Source organism: Pristis pectinata, chromosome 13 (assembly GCF_009764475.1).
Source record: "Pristis pectinata isolate sPriPec2 chromosome 13, sPriPec2.1.pri, whole genome shotgun sequence".
NCBI classification, from domain to species: domain Eukaryota; kingdom Metazoa; phylum Chordata; class Chondrichthyes; order Rhinopristiformes; family Pristidae; genus Pristis; species Pristis pectinata.
In genome coordinates this window covers 18,810,472-18,831,321 of record NC_067417.1, presented here as the reverse complement: position 1 = coordinate 18,831,321, position 20,850 = coordinate 18,810,472, and the positions used below count along the sequence as shown (strand labels likewise).

The window sequence follows — 20,850 nt, the reverse complement described above, 5'->3', positions numbered from 1 at the left end:
TTTATCCAGTCTTTCCTCATTGATCAATCCTCCAACTTGGGGGACTGACCCATCTCCAAGGATTATGTAGCTGTTTACCAGCAGCAGATAAAGTAATTAAAATGTCTCATTATTAGCATTGGACAATTGAGGGTGATTTATTTTGACTTGTAAACTGCTCTTTTGGTTACACAGTTTAGAATCCTGTTACCTTTGTGCCTGGGCACATTGAGCCAATTAAAGCTTCTGCTTTCTTTTAACATGATATTTGGCTACATCTCCTACAATCATTGAGTATTTAAGCTGTGTTTATTTTCCCTTTTGAAATACGTTACAATTTCTCTTGCTATTTTCTCAGATTTAGTATTCATGGGTCACTGCATGTAAGAGCTGAAAAGAACTTGTATTAATATGGTATCAGTTGCAACTTTAGAATACTCCAATGTTTTTTCACAGATACTTGTGCACAATAAGATAAATGAGCAGTCTGTAGGAGTGATGTTGATGAAGAATAAAAGTTGGCTATTACAGGGACTCTGAAGTAAAGGGGATTAACAAAGCGCTGAGTCCAAGAATATGGCAGGAGAACTCAGACCCATGGAATGCTCCTCCTGAAATATGTAGGAACTCAGGGAAACTTCCAGTGTGCCTGGTGACCATGTGCATAGGAACCGTGTCCAGCTGCAGCTCCTGACTGACCGCATTGCACAGTGGGGGAAACCTGATGGAGGTATAGAAAATTATGAGAGCCATAGATAGGTAGATACTAAGAAATGTTTATACATGGCGGAGGTCTCTGACACCACAGGGCATGGATTTAAGGTGAGGAGGAAGAGGTTTAGAGGGCATCTGGCGAAGAAATTTTTCACGTAGAGGATGGTTGCAATATGGAACGCACTGCCTGAGAAGGTGGTGAAGGCAGATACTCTCACAACCATTGAGAAGCATCTGGAGAGCACTTGAATTTCCAAGGCACAGTAGACTGCTGATAAGTGGGATTAATATTGATAGGAATTTGATGGTCGGCATGGAGATGGTGGGTGGAAGAGCCTGTTTCTGTGCTGTATGAGTCTGTGACTCTATTGGAGAACTTTCCAGTGCCTCTGACAATTCAAGGGGTCTATATACATGAACCTGAACGTGCAGAAGGGGATTTGGTTTAGTTTCTCATCAACAATAGCTCTCCGTTGTTGCTGAGTGACAGCCTTTAATGCATCCTTTAGACCCACAACCTTCTCATATGAAGCCATAATGCAAGGCCAACATTGCCCAGTTCTCAGCAGCCACTTCTGCCCAGTTTTGAAGCAACTTCCACTGCCTTTCGAGGTAGAGAATTCCAAAGATTGAGCACTCTCTGAGTAAAGAAAGTTATCCTCTTTTCAGTACTAAATAGGTAACCTCTTTTATTTTCATACTGTGACCCCTAGTTCTAGACTTCTTAGCCAAGGAAACATCCTCCCCATATCTGCCCTGTCACCCTTCCTAAAAATTTTGTAAGTTTCATTGAGGTCACCTCTCATTCTCCTAAACTCTGAAGAACAGAAACCTAATCCCAACCCTCCTCTTTTAAGAGACCTGCCATTCCAGGAGCTAGTCAGGCAAATCTTCGCTGTACTCCTCTATAGCAAATATATCTTTCTCTGGAAAAGAAAGTCAAAATAGTATATAATATTCCTGGTGTGAACTCACCAAAGCTCTATGTAATTGAAGTAAGACATTTTCACTCTTGAACTCAAATCAAGAAAGGGTAGTCTACCATTTGCCTTCCTGATTCCCTGCTGCACCTGCACGTTAGCTTTCAGTGAATTGTGTACAAAGACACCAAGGTCCCTTCACCAACACTTACAAATCCCTCGCCATTTAAAATGAACCAACTCTCCTGTTTATTTCTACCAAAGTGGATAACTTCACATTTTCCACATTTTATTCCAACTGCAGTCTTGTTGCCCACTCACTTAACTTGCGTATATCTTCTTGAATCCTCTTTACATCATCATCACCACTCACATTCCCACTTAGTTTGAAAATTAGGAAGATTATGCTCGATCCTCTTGCCCAACTTGTGAATATAGGTTGTGGTTAGTTGGGGCTCAATACTGAGCCCTGTGATACACCATCAGATACAGCCTGCCTACCTAAGAAGGACCCATTTAATTTCTACTCTGCGTTCTGTGTTAACCCACTCTCAATCCTGCCTCCTATTTTTTACCCCTAAATTGTGTATGCTCTACGTGGAACCGTATCAAAAGCCTTCTGAAAATCCAAATGCACCACATCCGCTGGTTTTCCCCATCATCCTTTCTACCAAATAAATCCTCAAAAAAACTTCAATAGGTTCATCAACCATGATTTCCCTTTAATAAATCCATGTTAACTCTACACAGTCATATTACCTTCTAAATATTTTGATATCATATCTTTTGTTAGAGATTCCAGCAATTTCCGAACTACCAGTGATGAACTTTGGGAGATCGAATTTGAAGGCAGAATACAAGGTCAATGGCAGGACTCTTAGCAGTGTGGAGGAACAGAGGGATCTTGGGGTCCACGTCCATAGATCCCTCAAGGTTGCCGCGCAGGTCGATAGGGTTGTTAAGAAGGCGTATGGTGTGTTGGCCTTCATTAGTCGGGATATTGCGTTCAAGAGCCGTGAGGTGATGTTGCAGCTCTATAGAACTCTGGTTAGACAACACTTGGAGTATTGTGTTCAGTTCTGGTCACCTCATAATAGGAAGGATGTGGAAGCTTTAGAGAGGGTGCAGGGGAGATTTACCAGGATGCTGCCTTCGATTGGAGAGCATGTCTTAGGAGGATAGGTTGAGTGAGCTGGGGCTTTTCTCTTTGGAGAGAAGGAGGATGAGAGGTGACTTGATAGAGGGGTACAAGATGATAAGAGGCATAAATCAAGTGATTGTCAGAGACTTTTTCCCAGGGTGACAATGGCTAACACGGGGTTATTTTAAGGTGATTGGAGGAAGATATAAGGGGGATGTCAGGGGTAAATTTTTTACACAGAGAATGGTAGGTGCGTGGAATGCACTGCTGGCAGAGGTTTTGGAGGCAGATACATTAGTGACATTTAAGAGACTCTTAGATAGACGCATGAATGATAGAGACAAGGGGGGCTATGTGGGAGGGAAGGGTTAGATGGATCTTAGAGCAGGATAGAATGTTGGCACAACGTGGTGGGCCGAAGTGCCTGTACTGTGCCATAATGTTCTATGTACCAGGCAACAGGTTGGTAGTTCCATGTTTTTTCCTCCTGCTTAACAGACAGGGTCACATTTGCTACCCTCCAATATGCAGGAACCACTTCAGAATGTGGAATTTTGGAAGCTGACAACCAGAGTTGTCAGTTGACAACCATTGTCAGAGTTTCCAGAGATGATGGGGTCCATTATACATTCTCATTAAATAAGTACTAAACAGAAGTCGTATGACCAAGAAAATAGGAATGCCAAAAACCATCCATAAGTCAGATGTTTTTTCAGTTAGTTGGATACTACCTTAGTTTAACACTTCTGTCCATTTTTTCTAACAGACAAATTACTGTCATTGTGTATCCTGGCTTTTGAACCTCTCAACACTGCGACAGGGAAAGACCAGTGCCTGGCCAGCATCGAGGAGGCTTTGTTCAAACCTATCTGGGTGTTCCTTTTGGCTCTGTTTAGGTATTGCATTAATGTAAAGTCTTCACAAGAATGGGAATGTATTTTTTAATTTCAAAAAAAAAATAGAAAAAAATTAAAAGTTAGAATGGTGTAATTGATAGCTTTTAGTGTAATTCATTACCTTAGAGTTGAGATGAATTTGGTTACTGAATTGTTCACTTGTTGAAAAACTTGTATTGTAATAACTGCTGTACAAATTATACCTTGATCCTTTTATTCAGCAAAGAATGTGGTGGTTGACAGATACCAAATTGGAAACACTGGATTTTGTAGTTCGAATTCATTCCATTCATTAAGGCTCTGTGTTTTCTCTTTGCAGCTTATTAAGTGACCACAGTCCCAATAGCCTCATCCACAGATTTCAAATGTCCTTTCTCAAACCACCTCATCTCACTGTCCTCCTTTAGAATTTATTTTAAAATCTGCCTGTTTCAGGCTTATTGGTTACCCTCCCTGATGTTCAGTTGTGCAACAGTCAGAGCTGCTGCCTTGCAGCTCCAGGGACCTGGTTCAATCCTGATTTCGGGCTCTGCCTGGTGGAATCAGTAGGTCAGGCAGCATCCATGGGGAGGTAAAGAGAGTCAGTGTTTTAGGTCATAAAGCTACTGTTATGATAAGAGATCCAGATGATCTGAAAAGAGTATTGATGAAATTCACCTGCACAATTTCAAATCTCAAAGGGTGTGTTAGGGTTGGGTCAGATGTTAAAAGTTTAAAAGTCTCAGACCTGCTCATGTCTGAGTTTTACTTAGAAGAATGCAGCTAATCTACTTTCAATAGGTGCATTGGCAATTTCAAATCTTTTAATGAGGCTGGTGGTATCTAATTTAATCTGCTTTGCAAATTTAATAATGGCTAGTTGGATTTTCCACAATTCTGCAATCTCATCAGCTGAATCTAGATAAGGAAAACTTTGGAAAGAAGGAAAATGCTTTTATGGAACTGTCTGTGAATTAGGAGGATAAGGAGGGGTTGAATTCCTCTTTTCTTATCCCCGACAGATTTGTAGATTGGATCTGTCAGCTCTAGCAGGTGAAAAGAAAACTCAGTCAGCCTGGTTTCTGATCAGAGATCCTAGAAAATAAAAACATGGGAGAAATCTAGAATTTTGGGTGTCCTATCTAAAACATTGCAGTCCTACCCAACTGCCCCTGTTAATATCCAATCTATTGTGACAGAATTGTTGCGTTCTAAATGAATTGTCTTTCTTCCTGGAATAATGCAGGAACCTGGAGCATCAGAAGTTAAGGGGAGATCTGATAAAAGTTTATAAAATTATGAGAGGTCGAGGAGTTTTTTTCCCAGGAGGGAAATGTCAAATACTAGAGGGCATAGCTTTAAGGTGAGAGGGAGAGAGTTTAAGGGAGATATGTGGGGCAAGTTTCCTACATAGGCACATGAACTTGTAGGGAATGGAGAGAGAAAGATCAGGTGCAGGCAGATGGGATGATTTTAATTTGGCATCATGGTCGGCAAAGACATCATGGGCGGAAGGGTTTGTTTTAGTGCTGTACCACTCTATGTAACCTAAGGAATTGGAGAATGGTTAAGTATATGTTGGAACTTTCATTCTTTTTTCTTCTAGAAAAGTGAATACACAGAGGGAAATAGCACTTGAAAAAAGCATGAAGTTGTACAAGTCAGCAGGTCCAGCAGATATTGGCATTACAGCTAAACTCCTTCCCAAGGAATCTGCATCTTCAAATGATTCCTACCCATATGAAGCAGCAGTGAAAGAGTTAAGGTTAATAACCAAAGAATATTGTCCACAGAAAAAGCTTGAATGTATTGGTAAGCATTAAAAAGATACTCCTGACATTTTAAAAATTTAATTCTCTTATTGGATGGCTTGAATTATCATTGAAATAATTTAGTGTTACAACTATCTCTAAACTGTATGCTTATAATATTTATTTTCACTCTTTTAAGTTACATATTAACTGCTTATAAAAATCTTAGTAAATGCATAAAAAATTCAGCAGATAAATCAACATCTTTGCTAAGACCAGGTAAAAATTACAGGCATATATCCTTAATATAAAGTAGAATAGCTGATAAGTGACCAGAATATAATGAAATCTCTTGCACAAACTATAGAACAAATAGGATTCCTGTAAATAGCATACCTTAAGTGGAAATTGAGAGCTAATTAAATGGCAGAGGTCAAAAGGAGGAATCTTGAGAGAAAAGAAATAATATAATTTACAACATGGCATTTATAGGTAAAGGGTGCAGAACATCTGGTTGAGGGAAATGCCAAAAACAACTTCCAGTGGCTTAGGAGCTAGCTAGGAGCAAAAAATCAGAATGGCTCCAGCTGCATATGCAAAGTCAAAAGCATTATGTTCTTATGGTGCTGAGTTGTGGACGGTCCCTGCTTGAAGTACGAATATGCACTCATTCCTCTCCCTGATTAATTTGTTTGCACAGATACTGTGTAATGCAGGATGTTTCCAGTAATTTCTGTTTCACTTATAAAATTTCAGCCTATCTTAAACATGCATCAGCTCCAGGCTGCTTGTTCTTTTGGTATTGGATGTCATGTCCATATTTTTCTTAGTGCAGTAGAGCAACTTAATTTTCTATCCCTGCTCCAGTGTTAGACCTGATATAGTGCAATATAGTGTCCATCCATCTCCAATCTTGTGTAATACTGCCGAATTATTTGATCGTTTTTTGTATTGTATATCCATAGTGAACTATATATCAAGTCTGGTTATTTAAAACCAAGCCTGGCCACCATTATACTTTGTTCAGATCCTGATGTTCTGAAAATAGCATTCTTAAAATACATCCATTGGGGTGAATAGTAACACCCAAAAATGGATGTGTTGGGGATGAATCAAGTTAAAATCTTAACATTTTCAAAAGCACTCCCAATCTACCCAGTTTTGATGTCAATGAATCAAGAAATGGGCAGAAAACCTACCCTTAGGAGGTGGGTTGGTAACTTGTGCCAGTGTTTTTCTTATTTAATATAATTTTAACAATACTACCTTACTGTTATAGTGCGAACTCTCCGTCTCATCTGTGAATGTGCTGAATATTACTGCAATTCTAAGGAAGCTGGTACAATCCATGTTACTTCTGCAATGTAAGTATTGTATGTTTGCAGATTAGTACTTAAATGTTTGTCATTCTACCAACAGTCTTTTGGGAAATCTTCCAAATATAATTTAATGGACGACTCCCTGTTTGTAAATCAGATCTGGATTGCAGAGTTTATTTGGATGCTGGTCTGCTCAGCTATCTCAAGTTTTAATGCTAATATCATTCTGTTTCCTCACTCCAAAGACTCATAAACTTCTCCAGATGCTAGGAATACTTTTCATTTCTACTTTTGCTCACCATGTATTTTTCTCAGCGTTCCCATGTTTGGATCAGATCTTGCTGTCAAACCACTGTCTGAAGTTGCCACATGAACATTTTGGTGCTCACCACCATTGGTAAACTGGTTTATTACTGTCACATGTACCAAGGTACAGTGAAGAACTTGTCTTGCATACTGTTCGTACAGATCAATTGAAGTAGTACAAAATAAAACAATAACAGAATGCAGAATAAAGTGTTACAATTACAGAAAAACTGCAGTGCAGGTAGACAATCAGGTGCAATGTCATAACGAGGTAGATTGTGAGGTCAAGAGTCCATCTTATCATACTAGGGAACTGTTCAATAGTCTTATAACAGCAGGATAAAAGTTGTTCTTGAGCCTGGTGGTACATGCTTTCAGGCTTTTGTATCTTCTGCCTGCTGGGAGAAGGGAGAATGTCCAGGGTGGGTGGCATCTTTAATCATATTGGCTGCTTTACCGAAACAGCGAGAAGTGTAGAAAGAATCCACGGAGGGAAGGCTGGTTTCCGTGATGTGCTGAGCTGTGTCCACAACTCTCTGCAGTTTCTTTGACACAGAGGCACAACAGTTGCCATACCGAGATGTGATGCACCCAGATAAGATGCTTTCTATGGTGCATCGATAAAAATTGGTGAGGATCGAAGGGGACATGCTCTGAAATTTTTTTTTGCAAGCTGTGTAGTTCTTCCTGTCATTTCAATCTGCCAAAAGGATACAGCAGTGGGCCAATTATAGCTAGATTCTCTTTCTGCTGCAGCAAGCCCCTTAAAACAGCGCTATTAGTTAGGAATTTGTATTAAAATACAGTAGCTCTGGGGCATACAGGCATAACTCCTATTACTGATTTCTCAAGAGTTTCCCGTTCTCCACATCAGAAAGAAAACAAATTTGTCAATGAAACCTCATTGCAAATGTGTCTTATGATCACCATAAATAAATAAGAAATAGAGAATATATAGAACAAAAACAGAAAATGCTGTAAAAACTCAGCAAACCAGGCAGCATCTGTGGAAAGAGAAACATTCCAAATATTTGGAATGCAACCCTTCGTCAGAACCCAAAACATTAATTATTTCTCTTCCCACAGAAGTTGCCTGGCCTGCTGAATTATTCCAGCATTTTATATTTTTGTTTCAGATTTCCAGCATCTGCAGTTTTTTTTTTGATTTTTTTTTTCAGATAATTTATAGAGATTTGCACAGAACTTAACCGACTATTGTTTGAATTTTTATTTATTCCATAGATACACACTATCAAGTCAACAGTTTGATACTTTGATGTTCACAATAATTGTAAGTTTGCTTTATGACAGTACAAGAGACTACAGACGCTGGAGTCTGAAGCAAAAAACAAACTGCTGGAGGAACGCAGCAGGTCGAGCAGCATCTGTGAGGGAGAAAGGGTTCTGAAATATCTACCCACCGAGTTGCTCCAGCAGTTTGTCTTTGGTTTTGTGGCAAAGTTTCACAAAAAGTAAAGGAACATTGCAGGACTTTATGCAGAGTTATGTGCTCACTGAACTATAAAACAGAAAGGGGCTCCTCGGCCCACTATATCTAGAGAGATCATCAAGAACCTATCTATACTAATCCCTTTTACCATCACTTGATCCATAGCTTCTATGCACAGGTGAATCAAGTGCTCATCTAGATCATTCTTAAGTGTTGTGAGAGTACCTGCCCCTACCAGATTACTACTACCCTCTGGGAAAAAAAGTTCTTTCTCAGGTCCCTTCTTAACCCTTACCGTAAACCTATGCCATCTAGTTTTAGATAACGTTGCTATGGGGGAAAGTTTCCTCCTGTTTATCTTATCTATGCCCCTTATAATTTTGTGTACCTCTGTCAGGTTCCACTTCAGCATCATCTTCTGCTCCAAGGAAAACAAACCCAGCCTATCCAATTGTCCTCATGTCTGAAACACTCCATCCCAAACAATAACCTGGTGAATCTCCTTTGCACCCTTTCCAGTGCAATCGTACTTCCTACATGTGGCAACCAGAACTGTGCACCAACTATGGTCTACCAATGTTTTATAAAGTTGTACCATCACCATTCCACCACCTTCTCCACCATATCTACTGTGCAGACACCCACGTGGATCCGTGGACCTGTACACTGAGATCCCTCTGTTCCCCAATTCTCCCTAGGACCCTACCATTCATTATATATCTCCTATCCGTTTTGGTCTTCCCAAAGTTCATCACCTATCACTTATCAGGATTAAATTCCACCTCCATTGTTTTGCCCATCTCACCATCTGATCAGTATCATCCTGTGCCAATGATTATCCTCCTCTCTGTTAATAGTACAAAAAGATTTACCAGGATGTTGCCTGGATTTGGGGGCCTGAGTTACAAAGAGAGGTTGCATAGACTAGGACTTCATTGCCTGGAATTTAGGAGATTGAGGGGTGACCTGAGAGAGGTATACAAGACCATGAGGGGCATAGACAGGGTGAAAGCACATAGTCTTTTCCCCAGGGAGGGGCTGCTAAAAACAAGAGGGCATAGGTTTAAGACCAAAGGCGAGAGATTTGAAAGGGACATCAGGGGCAGCTTCTTCACACAAAGGGTGGGGCGTATTTGGAATGAGCTGCCAGAAATGGTGGTTGAGGTGGGCACATTAGCAACATTTAAAAGCCATCCAGTTAAGTACATGGATAGGAGAGGTTTAGGGGTCTATGGATCAAATATGGGCAGATGGGACTGAGTTGGGCTGAAGGGCCTGTTTCCATGCTGAAAGACTGTGCAACTCTACTACTGTTTTTCCTGTTATAATTCTTTACAATTGCTCAAAAAAACTATGCTAAAATTATGACATTATTTCTCTCTAATCCTTTTCAAGATCTCCTTAAAAAATTGGCACCCTTGCTTAGGCAGTTTCTTCATAATTTACTTAACTGCTATGCTTTGTCTTGACTTAAGGTAGAACGATATAATCTTCTATATTAGCACACATGCAAGATTTTCTCATTAGAATTTTTAACAGAACTCTTATTAAAATACAGCTATATGAAATCGTTTTCTTTTAAATGCGATTGAGTTTCTTTGCTGGACCCTCTGCTGGTATTTTAATCATCAGTTAAATGATACCCATGTTTGATTGCTCACAAAGTTAGCATTCTCTCTACAGGTGTATTGTTAACCATTTTGGATAATTACTGGTTAGGACAAATTCTCCTTTCAAATTGTGTGGAGTTCTAAATGTATACCGATAATGTACAATATATTTAGAATTCATTTCCTCCTTTTTTTAAAATTTGCATCACTATACTATTGTTGCCTGATTTCTTCTCTGTGGACATCATATCTTGCTAAGTTGCAATTCAACTGATGCTGGCTCCTGTCATGTCCTTTCTTGCTTCAGAATTACCCACCTCTACCCGGCTTATCACATCCATTACCAAAACCTGGCCTTTCGCTGACTCTGCTATTGAACATTCCAGCATTCTCCTAGTCTGTTTCCCATCTCCCATCCTCCGTCCATCCATATTTGGGCTGTGTGCATTTCTGATTTATGATTTGTGTGCAGTCCAACATCGGTAGCTGGGCCTTCAAGTACTTAGCCCTAAAATATGGAATTCTCCTGAACATCTCTGGTTGGTTTATTATTGTCACTTGTACCGAGGTACAGTGAAAAGCTTGTCTTACAAACCAATCATACAGGTCAGTTCATTACACAGTGCAGTTACATTGAGTTAGTACAGAGTGCATTGATGTAGTACAGATAAAAACAATAACAGTACAGAGTAGTGTCACAGCTACAGAGAAAACTCTGACTCTGTGAACCTAGTATTAAGATGCTCAAAGTCTTTTGTCGGCTGAATTTTATTGGCTAAATTTTATTTGCAAACTCCAATGTGAAGTGTTGTGTTTCATTGTGTTAAACATATATAAATCAGTGGTGGTTGTGTAAGCCATGGTGATGAGTTTTGTTGATCCTTTGGCTAAAGGAGGAATATTAATCCATGACATATTTCCACCAGGGGTCACCGGATACCAATACAGATTGGAGACTGAAGCAGTTTTACTCCTTGTTGATTCAGACCATTGAGGCCAATTGTGACATTCCAGTTCAATAAATTTTTATATGATGCAAACATTTTATGCAATAATAGAAATGGCCTAGGAACAAACTCAGGTTTTATTGAAGTTAAATTATGTTATAGCTATAAATGCCAAAGCTTAATTAGCCTTTAAAATTAAATCCTGAAGAAGATATTTTAATTTTTTGGATAGATACCTTTATGACGCAGAACTTTAATGTTTTTTTAGTTAAATGTTGATGCATTTCCAGCATCTTAATCTGATTTTCTCAATTCTTCAGTTTAACTTCTGGCATATTTTTATTTCAGCTAACTCTCCAAATTTTCCTTAGTATCTATTTATGTCACTGAAGTCCATTCTACAACTACTCAAGCTTTCAATCTCTTACATTCATTGCCTTTTATCCTCATAATAATAGTGGCTAGAAGAAATTCAAGTGGGACTTTATACAGACTGGAGATGTGTCTACACATACACTCTGTAAAATAGCCTCTTTATATAGTTTCATGTTGAGCTTTATTTTAAAAAATTACAGCATTAAGATTGCTTTGTTTGTCTGAATTTTCAAAGTAATTTTCACAGCCAGGGATCTGTTTCATTTATGGTTATCAGTTATAAGCAACTTGTGAATGGTAAAAGAGACAGCAGAGTAAAGTCTTGACAAGTTACTTTATGTAACGCACATAAATTAGAATTGGTTGTTATAGGAGAAGTAAAATTATAACAAAAAAAAGAACAATATTCGTTATTTTTTCATATTGGTATGCTAACTTTTTTAGTTTTACAGAAACGTGTAGGTATTAATCACAAAAAGAAAAAGCATATGGTAAAGTAATTGTGTTTGGTGTCATCTGTACTTAAATCTGTTTTTCTCACAACTGGTATTAACTTCAATTATAGCTTGAAATCTCTGATCATTAATTCAATAACCAGTTATTGCATCAGTTGAAGTCATTATCGTTTAAATTAACATTTGGATTATACAATGCAAACCATAATGCACATCCATAATATTGCCACATTGCCTTGTTCCCAAGTCAGGAAGTTAATTCCAGTACTAGAGTAGTATCCTTTTGATGAATCACCAAAATTCTTTTTTAGCTTTGGACTGTAATACCAAGTAGAACTACTAGTTTTTAATAATGTAAAGGAAGATTTATTCGTAAATTAAAATGATTGCTTAGTCAGATGACAGGCAGCCCTCTCTGCCTCCAATTCCTGTAATGGTTCTCCTTGGGTTCTGCAATCTTTTAATTAACCACTCATGGGCCTATAAATTAAAAATAGCTGTAGGCAGGTTATTTTTGTCTTTCTCATTGATGGTACTGTTGTTGACACCTTCCATGATTTTGCTGATATTGAGTGATGAGGTGGTAATTGGCCTCACTGGATTTGTTCTGACATTTGTACGAAGGTAATTCTCCAGTTATCACTCAGACCTTGATGTTTCAGCCACACTTGAACAGTTTTGCTAGTGGCACAGCTCATTCTGAAGCACATGTGGACCACAGCACTCACAGTGTTTGTCCATAGCCATTGCTGCATCCAGTACACTCAGATCATTTAGTATTACCATGTGCAGTAAATCAAATAAGCTTAAGGCTGGCTTCTGTGATGGTGAAGACCTCAGGAGAAGGTCTTGTACAATCGAGAACTTGGACATTCAGCATATCTGGCTGAAAACTAGTCATTCTCATCTTTTGCATTTATGTGCTGGGCTCCACTGTTACTGAGGATAGAGTTCTTCATGCAACATTTTGCTTTCATTAATGGTTAATTATGCAGGACTATTCATGGGAGGATCAAGCAGGACTGCAGAGCTTTGAATTATTCTGGTGGTCTTAGAATTCATGAGCTGTCCACAGCATGCTGCTTCTGCTACTTGGTAGGCAGGAAGGCCTGTGATGAAGCCTCTCTAGGTTGACGTCATAGTTTCAGAAGTGCCTGGCATTTTTCATAGTGTACTCATTGAATCAGGGTTGGTCCCGTGGTTTCACAAGATCACAAGACAAAGGAGCAGACGTAGGCCATTCGGCCCTTTGAGTCTGCTCCGATGCTTCACCATGAGCTAAACTATTCTCCCATCTAGCCCCAATTCCGGGCCTTTTCCCCATATCCCTTGATACCCTGACTAACTAGATACCTAACAATGTCCTCCTTAAACACCCCCAATGATTGGGCCTCCACAGCTGTATCTGGCAACGAATTCCATAAATCCATGACCCTCTGGCTAAAGCAATTTCTCCTCATCTCTGTTCTAAATGGGTACCCTCTAATTCTAAGACTTTGCCCTCTTGTTCTGGACTCACCCACCAAGGGAAACAGCTTGGCCACATCTACTCTGTCCAATCCTTTCAACATTTGAAATGTTTCCATGAGGTCCCCTCTCATTCTTCTGTACTCCAGTGAGTACAGTCCAAGAGCCGACAAATGCTCCTCATATGTAAGCCCTTGCATTCCAGGAATCATCCTCATAAATCTTCTCTGAACCCTCTCCAACATCAGTACATCCTTTCTAAGATAAGGGGCCCAAAACTGCACGCAGTATTCCAAATGAGGTCTCACCAGTGCCCCATAGTGCCTCATCAACACCTCCTTTTATATGCTATTTCTCGTGAAATGAATGCCAACATAGCATTCACTTTCCTTACTGCCGATCCAACCTGGTGGTTAACCTTTAGGGTATCCTGCACGAGGACCCCCAAGTCCCTTTGCACTTCCAAATTTTGAATTTTCTTCCCATCTAGATAATAATCTGCCCTTTTATTTCTTCTTCCAAAATGTACAACCGCACATTTCTAAACATGGTATCTCATCTGCCATTTCTTTGCCCACTCTCCTAAGCTATCCAAGTCTCTCTGCAACCTTTCTATTTCTTCAACACTTCCTGCTCCTCCACCTATCTTGGTGTCATCTGCAAACTTAGTCACAAAACCATTTAATCCATAATCTAAATCATCGATATACAGTGTAAAAAGAAGCGGCCCCAACACTGACCCCTAGCGGAACACCACTAGTAACCGGCAGCCAACCAGAACAGGATCCCTTTATTCCCACCCTTTACTTTCTGCCTATCAGCCAATGTTCCACCCACTCTATTATCTTTCCTGTAATTCCATGGGCTCTCATCTTATTAAGCAGCCTCTTATGCGGCACCTTGTCGGAGGCCTTTTGAAAATCTAAATACGCAACAACCACAGCCTCTCCCTTGTCCATCCTACTTGAGATTACCTCAAAAAAATTCCAATAGGTTGGTCAGGCAGGATCTTCCCTTCATGAAACCGTGCTGGCTTGGACCTATCTTGTCATGCACCTCTAGGTATTCCATAACCTCGTCCTTGAGGATCGACTCCAATAACTTTCCAACCACCGATGTCAGACTAATAGGCCTGTAATTCCCTTTTGCTGCCTCCCTCCTTTCTTAAACAGTGGAACTACATTTGTGACCTTCCAGTCCTCCGGAACCATGCCAGAGTCTAGTGATTCTTGGAAAATCATTTCCAATGCCTCCACAATCTCTAAAGCCACCTCCTTCAGAACCCGTGGGTGCACTTCATCCAGTCCAGGAGACTTATCTGTCCTTAGTCCATTTAGCTTCCCAAACACCTTCTTTCTAGGTTTGATAACACTAGTAGAATCAAGAATATGTCATGCCATATATCTACACATTATGGTGATGGATCACAATGTTTCATGGACAACTCTGTTTTGTGCCAGTGGAACAGTTCTGAATCTACCCAATTACCAAGTTTGATGTACCGCAGAACATAATGGAGCATGTGTTCATTGCGACCTCACCTCCATGAATTATATGGTGGTCACTCCTACCAATTCTGTCACTAACAATTCTGACTCCAGCAAGTAGATTGGTGAAGGCAGAGACAAGTAATTGATTCCTCATTTTGCCATCAGCTGCCACAGGCCCTTCAGTTCATGGCCACCCTGGTATAAACAGTGCCAATAAGATATGGTTGGTGATGGACACAGAGGATTCCCCCATCTCTCAAAGGGCATTCTGTGTCTTATCCTGATTGCTTCAATGCTGGCTTTTCCATTCAGAAGTGGAGCTTACTCTATTCTTTTCCTCTTAAGTTTCCAGGGGAGAGTATTATTGCTCTTTTGAAGTTGAAAGCAGTCCAGTGAAAGAAATATAACCACATGCAGTTCAGTAAAATAAAAATCTCATAACTGAGGGAAACAAGCAAAATGAAGAAATAAATTTGATTTATTACCCTATTAACTGATTCAGCAACATTAGAATGTAACAAGGTACAGGTGGGATTTGTGCATTCACTAAGGATGTATTCACAAACTGGGAACTCTAAATACAATATATTCCCGACCTTGGAGGCATTTTAAGGTACTTTTTAGTTTACATTAGTATCAATAATGCAGCCATCATTTCTGTTGTCAGTCCATCGTTTTCTAAGTGTGTTTTCACTCTTGCGGCCAGACAGGAAAACCACAAATGAATTGCAGGAAAATACGCCTGCTCTACAGGGAAAGTCCACTTGTGAATCAAGTAGCACACTGCTCTACTTTAGACATGCAATCTTACATCAGTTATCTGGCAAGTTGCAGAAACACAGTAAAGACATCCACACCCACTTCTGCACCACTTATGTGCTTCCATTCTGAGCCTTGGAAGGCCAAATAATTCATATCACTAATATTTCCCAATGCTGCAAATGTGGAGCAAATTTCAGATGTAATATTTTTGGTCGGCAGTCACTGATGTTCCAAACATATTAGAGCTTAACAGATTGCTAGTTTATTTCTGTTAAAGTGCTTATATTTATTTCCAGAATTAAGTATGTTGAAATGTTTGACTTTTAATTCCTCACAAGCCAAATTATTGTTTTGAATCATTCACACTATTACTTAGAAAAGCCACTGTAATCTCTGCTTGAAGAAGTTGTGGATACTTTCTGCTACTAATTTAATCATAAAAACACTTAGTTGCTAGGTCCTAGTCAGTATTACAATGAAGAGAGCTCAAATTATGGTTCGGAGTAATGCAACTTCAGTTGTATTTTCTGCTGGATAAAGATACCTGCTAGTCTATTTGTTGATGTAAAGATACAGCATATGTAAAGCCTAACGTTTTTGGTTTCGCAGTTTCTGAGTGTATTGCCAAATATCTGAATTTGCAGAAAGTTACTCAATTTGTAAAATACGCAAAGAAACTATCTTATAATTTACTATCATTGGTTCCTCTCAGCTTGTTCATCTATGCTTTTGTTTTGAATGCTGTCACCCTTTCCACAGTGTACCACTGCATAGTTATAAATCATCAGTCTCAAACATTACACACTAAATCCTGGAGGAACTCAGCAGGTCAGGCAGCATCTATAGAGGGAAATAAACAGTCCACGTTTCAGGCAGAGACCCTTCATCAGGACTGGAAAGGAAGAGGGCAGAAGCCCAAATAAAAGAAGGGAGGGGGAGCAGGTGATAGGTGAGTTCAGGGTGGGGAGTATTCCAGCTTCTGCCCTCTTCCTTTCCAGTCCTGATGAAGGGTCCCAACCCAAAACATCGACTGTTTATTTCTCTCCATAGATGCTACCTGACCAGCTGAGTTCTTCCAGCATTTTGTGTGTGTTGCTCCAGATTCCAGCATCTGCAGAATCTCTTGTGTCTCAAATATAAGCCTCAATGAATGCGGTTGGGTTAGATCTCTATTTCTGTTTCCAGCAAATAAGATATCTTTATTAGTTTCATGTACATCAAAACACACAGTGAAATACATCTTTTTGCGGAGTGTTCTGGGGGAAGTCTGCAAGTGTCGCCACGCTTCCGGTGCCAATGTAGCATGCCCACAACTTCCTGACCTGTACGTTATTGGAATGTGGGAGGAAACTGGAGCACCCAGAGGAAACCCACGCAGACACGGGGAGAACATACAAACTCCTTACAGACAGTGGCCAGATTTGAACCCGGGTCGCTGGCACTGTAAAGCATTATGCTAACCGCTACACTACCATGCCTGCCCAATAAGGTTAAGGTTTTGAGGTCAGTCTTCCAGTGCCTCCTGAATAGAAAGGTTAACTGCTTCTGTGCTATAAACAGAGGTTCAGGGATAAACATATTGTTGAATATCCAAACCCATTTCACTTGGAAAGGAGGGAGCTTACTCTTATCAGCAGTGGAAACTTCTGTTATGTGCAGCCACTAGAAAGTAGTGCTTGCACACCAGCCAATGATACTGTCAATGTATGTCTTATTAGTGCAAATAAAAGTTGGGTGCAAAATAAAAGTAGAATTATTATTGCTGTTAATTAATAATTGTGTTCAGTTTTTGCACGTAAAAATTGCTCCACACCAATGTTTGACATTAAGGTGGGTCATCAGAATGCTGTTGGTGGAAGTCCCACAAACAGCACAGACTGCAGATGTGAGATTCACAGCTTCATTGCTTCTCCCAGTGTAACGGCGCACTGAAACTGATGTTGTCCTTTCAGCCTTCCCACAGTTGTCAGCATGTAGGCCAGCAAGTGCAATCTTTGCAGACAGCTCTTCAGGGAACTTACCACAATACTAGCAGTACTCTTCTGGCTATTAGTGGTGGGGGTGGGGCTAGGGTGGTGTTGCTATTCAGTGGATGGATGCTGCATTGATGAGGCTGGTGGGAGAAGGTCCCAGTAGGTCCAAAGGACCAGGCCAAACATGAAGAACAGTGTCTGCAGAGGCATATTCTTTGGGCATGGGACTATGGGGACCTTCCAGAGCTACAAATGGGCACTTTTGGCAGAAGGTACCAGGGACATCCCTGTACAACCATGAGTATGGTCTGTAAATGGTTGTCTGTTAGAGAACCCTGCCTGCTTTGCCTTCTCTTATGGACTGAAGGAAAAGCAAATGAAGACTTCTCTCCTTGAACGTGGAGACTGGGTGACTTCTAGAATGTAGCGGGAAACAGATCAGGGTAGAATTCTGCGTATATTTCAGGAAACGTTGATAGAAATTTACTTTAATATCATATTCAATAGAAGTCACTATTATGAAATGGCTGACATTATGAATTAGTCCTGGATTCAAATTCAGTACAAGCTGATGAGAGTAAATTTAAACTTCAGATTAATTTCTGGCTGCTGTATTTTCTCCTCCTTTTGTAGTATCGGTATTGTTTCATGCTGGTATGAGGTTTCCCATGCGCAAGCATCTCATGCATTATTGGCAATATTTTTATTTGTCATAAATCTAGACAGTCAGGATCAACAGGCAATTTGAACATAAAAACAATATAATGAGCCCTGAAATTGCTATTTCCCAATATGTTTGCATAATTTTCTGCTAGGATTGCTTTTCAATGATGAGCAGTAATACAACCAGATTTCTCCCTATTAATACTCAGACTAGTTATAGCATAATGTTGTGCACATACTTCACTTGGCAAAGAGATCAGGCTAGAAATAACCAGCCGGATAACTTGCTGAAATTGGGTATTTTCAGCTAATTAGCGCACTTGGAACAGTTGTGTTGATCTTATGGAGAGCTTGTGCATTCCTACACTGTGTAGCCTTCAATGTTTTGAGGTTTCTATAAGTAACATGTATAGATTGATTTCTCACTATATAAAACTTGATTTGGGCTTGCTTCAGGCTACAAACAAACCTCTGCTTGCAAGGATACGATGAGAATGGGAGTGTGCGTGAGTAACTAACTAACCACAACTTTAAATAGAAATGTAAAACCTTCACCCTCTGTCACGCAAAGCTATTGTTTCATTGATTTCAATGTTTGCCTTATCAAGCATCTGTGCTTGTAAGTCTAAATACTTTGGCTGCTGCAGTGAATGTAGTGAGTAGCTATTAGATTACTTGGCAGAGTTTTTCTGCACAGGGGAATCCTATCTAACCATAAACAGTCCTCAATTCTGCATCCATAAATCCTCAAGTAAATCTTTAAAAGTCTGAAGATTGCATGGGTCTGGATAATTAAGCACTCTTTTTCTTTGTAACAGCTCTTGTACATTGAAATGATGGAGTGCCATTGTGAAGAAACTCAAAACTTATGTTCCATATATATCCTGCTGGGGGGCAGTATTTCTGTAGCATTGCTTTCTGTCCCCTCCAATCTGGAGAGTTCTGCAAGACAGTAGAATCAAGGAAACCACACACATGCCAATAATAAATATCGGTTCAGGAAAGCTTGATCTTCTAATAATACCTGAATATCCATCTATCTTAGACAATTCCTCAAAGTTCACACCTGCATCAGTGGCGGTATCGGTTTTAAACAAAAACAAGTATCAAAGTCATAGAGTTGTAGAACGATACAGCACAGATACAGACCCTTCAGCCCAACAAGTCCATGCCGACCACAGTGCCCACCCAGCTAGTCCCAATTTCCTGCATTCGGCCCATATCCCTTTAAGTCCTGCCCTTCCGTGTACCTATCCAAGTGCTCCTTAAATTATACTATTGTACCTGCCTCAACCACTTCCTCTGGCAGCTCATTCCATGTACTCACTACCCTCTGCGTGAAAAAGTTGCCCTCAAGTCCCTTTAAAAACCTTTCCCCTCTCACCCTAAATCTGTGCGCCCTAGTATTGGTATTGGTTTATTATTGTCTCTTGTACCGAGGTACAGTGAAAAACTTGTCTTGCATACCGATCGTACAGGTCAATTTATTACACAGTGCAGTTACATTGTGTGAGTACAGAGTGCATTGAGGTAGTACAGGTAAAAACAATAACAGTACAGAGTAAAGTGTCACAGCTACAGAGAAAGTGCAGTGCAGATAGACGATAAGGTGCAAGGTCACAACAAGGTAGATCGTGAGGTCAGAGTCCATCTCGTCGTATAAGGGCACCGTTCAATAGTATTATCACAGTGGGATAGAAGCTGTCCTTAAGCCTGGTGGTACGTGCCCTCAGGCTCCTGTATCTTCTACCTGATGGAACAGGAGAGAAGAGAGAATGACCCAGGTGGGTGGGGTCTTTGATTACGCTGGCTGCTTCACCGAGGCAGCGAGAGGTAAAGACAGAATCCAAGGAGGGGAGTCTGGTTTCTATGACACGCTGGGCTGTGTACACAACTCTCTTCAGTTTCTTGTGGTCCTGGGCAGAGCAGTTGCCGTATCAAGAGATGATGCATCCAGATAGGATGCTTTCTATGATGCATCAATAAAAGTTGGTGAGTGTCAAAGGGGACATACCAAATTTCTTTAGCCTCCTGAGAAAGTAGAGGCACTGGTGAGCTTTCTTGGCCGTGGCATCTATGAGATTTGACCAGGACAGGCTATTGGTGATGTTCACTCCCAGGAGCTTGAAGCTCTCAACCCTCTTGACCTCAGCACCGTTGATGTAGACAGGTGCATGTACACTGCCCCCTTTCCTGAAGTCAATGACCAGCTCTTTTGTTGGTATTGAGGGAAAGGTTGTTGTCATAACACCATGCTACTCAGCTCTCTATCTTCTTCCTGTACCACGTCTCATCATTGGTTGAGATACGGCCTAATATGGTGGTATCATCTACAAACTTGTAGATGGAGTTAGAGCAGAATCTGGCCACACTGTCATGAGTATATAGGTAGTAGAGTAGAAGGATGAGGACACAGCCTTGTGGGGCACCTGTGTTGAGAATAATCGTGCTGGAGGTGTTGCTGCCTATCTTCACTGATTGCGGTCTGTTGGTCAGAAAGTCAAGGATCCAGTTACAAAGGGAGGTGCTGAGTTCCAGGTCTCGGAGTTTGGTGACGAGTTTGCTTGGAATTATAGTATTGAAGGCAGAGCTGTAGTCAATAAACAATAGTCTAACTTAGGTATCTCTACTGTCCAGATGCTCCAGAGCTGAG

The 20,850-nt window shown here is 40.3% G+C and overlaps 1 protein-coding gene across 7 annotated transcripts in view; it reads left to right on the top strand.

The window, feature by feature from the left end:
• Positions 1-20,850, top strand: part of vps9d1 (VPS9 domain containing 1) — a 70,713-nt gene that overhangs the window by 29,711 nt on the left and 20,152 nt on the right. For 6 of the 7 annotated variants that reach the window (XR_007957381.1, XM_052028645.1, XM_052028643.1 and 3 more), the window contains 3 exons: positions 3,521-3,650; positions 5,236-5,441; positions 6,660-6,744. Coding sequence is in view for 6 of the 7 variants with exons in the window: in XM_052028645.1 (XP_051884605.1) it covers positions 3,521-3,650; positions 5,236-5,441; positions 6,660-6,744 (421 nt within the window). In the remaining variant the exon portion in view is untranslated. Of the gene's footprint in view, positions 1-3,520; positions 3,651-5,235; positions 5,442-6,659; positions 6,745-10,991; positions 11,303-20,850 lie in introns of those variants that run through there. The other variant, XM_052028648.1, reaches the window with a different exon arrangement.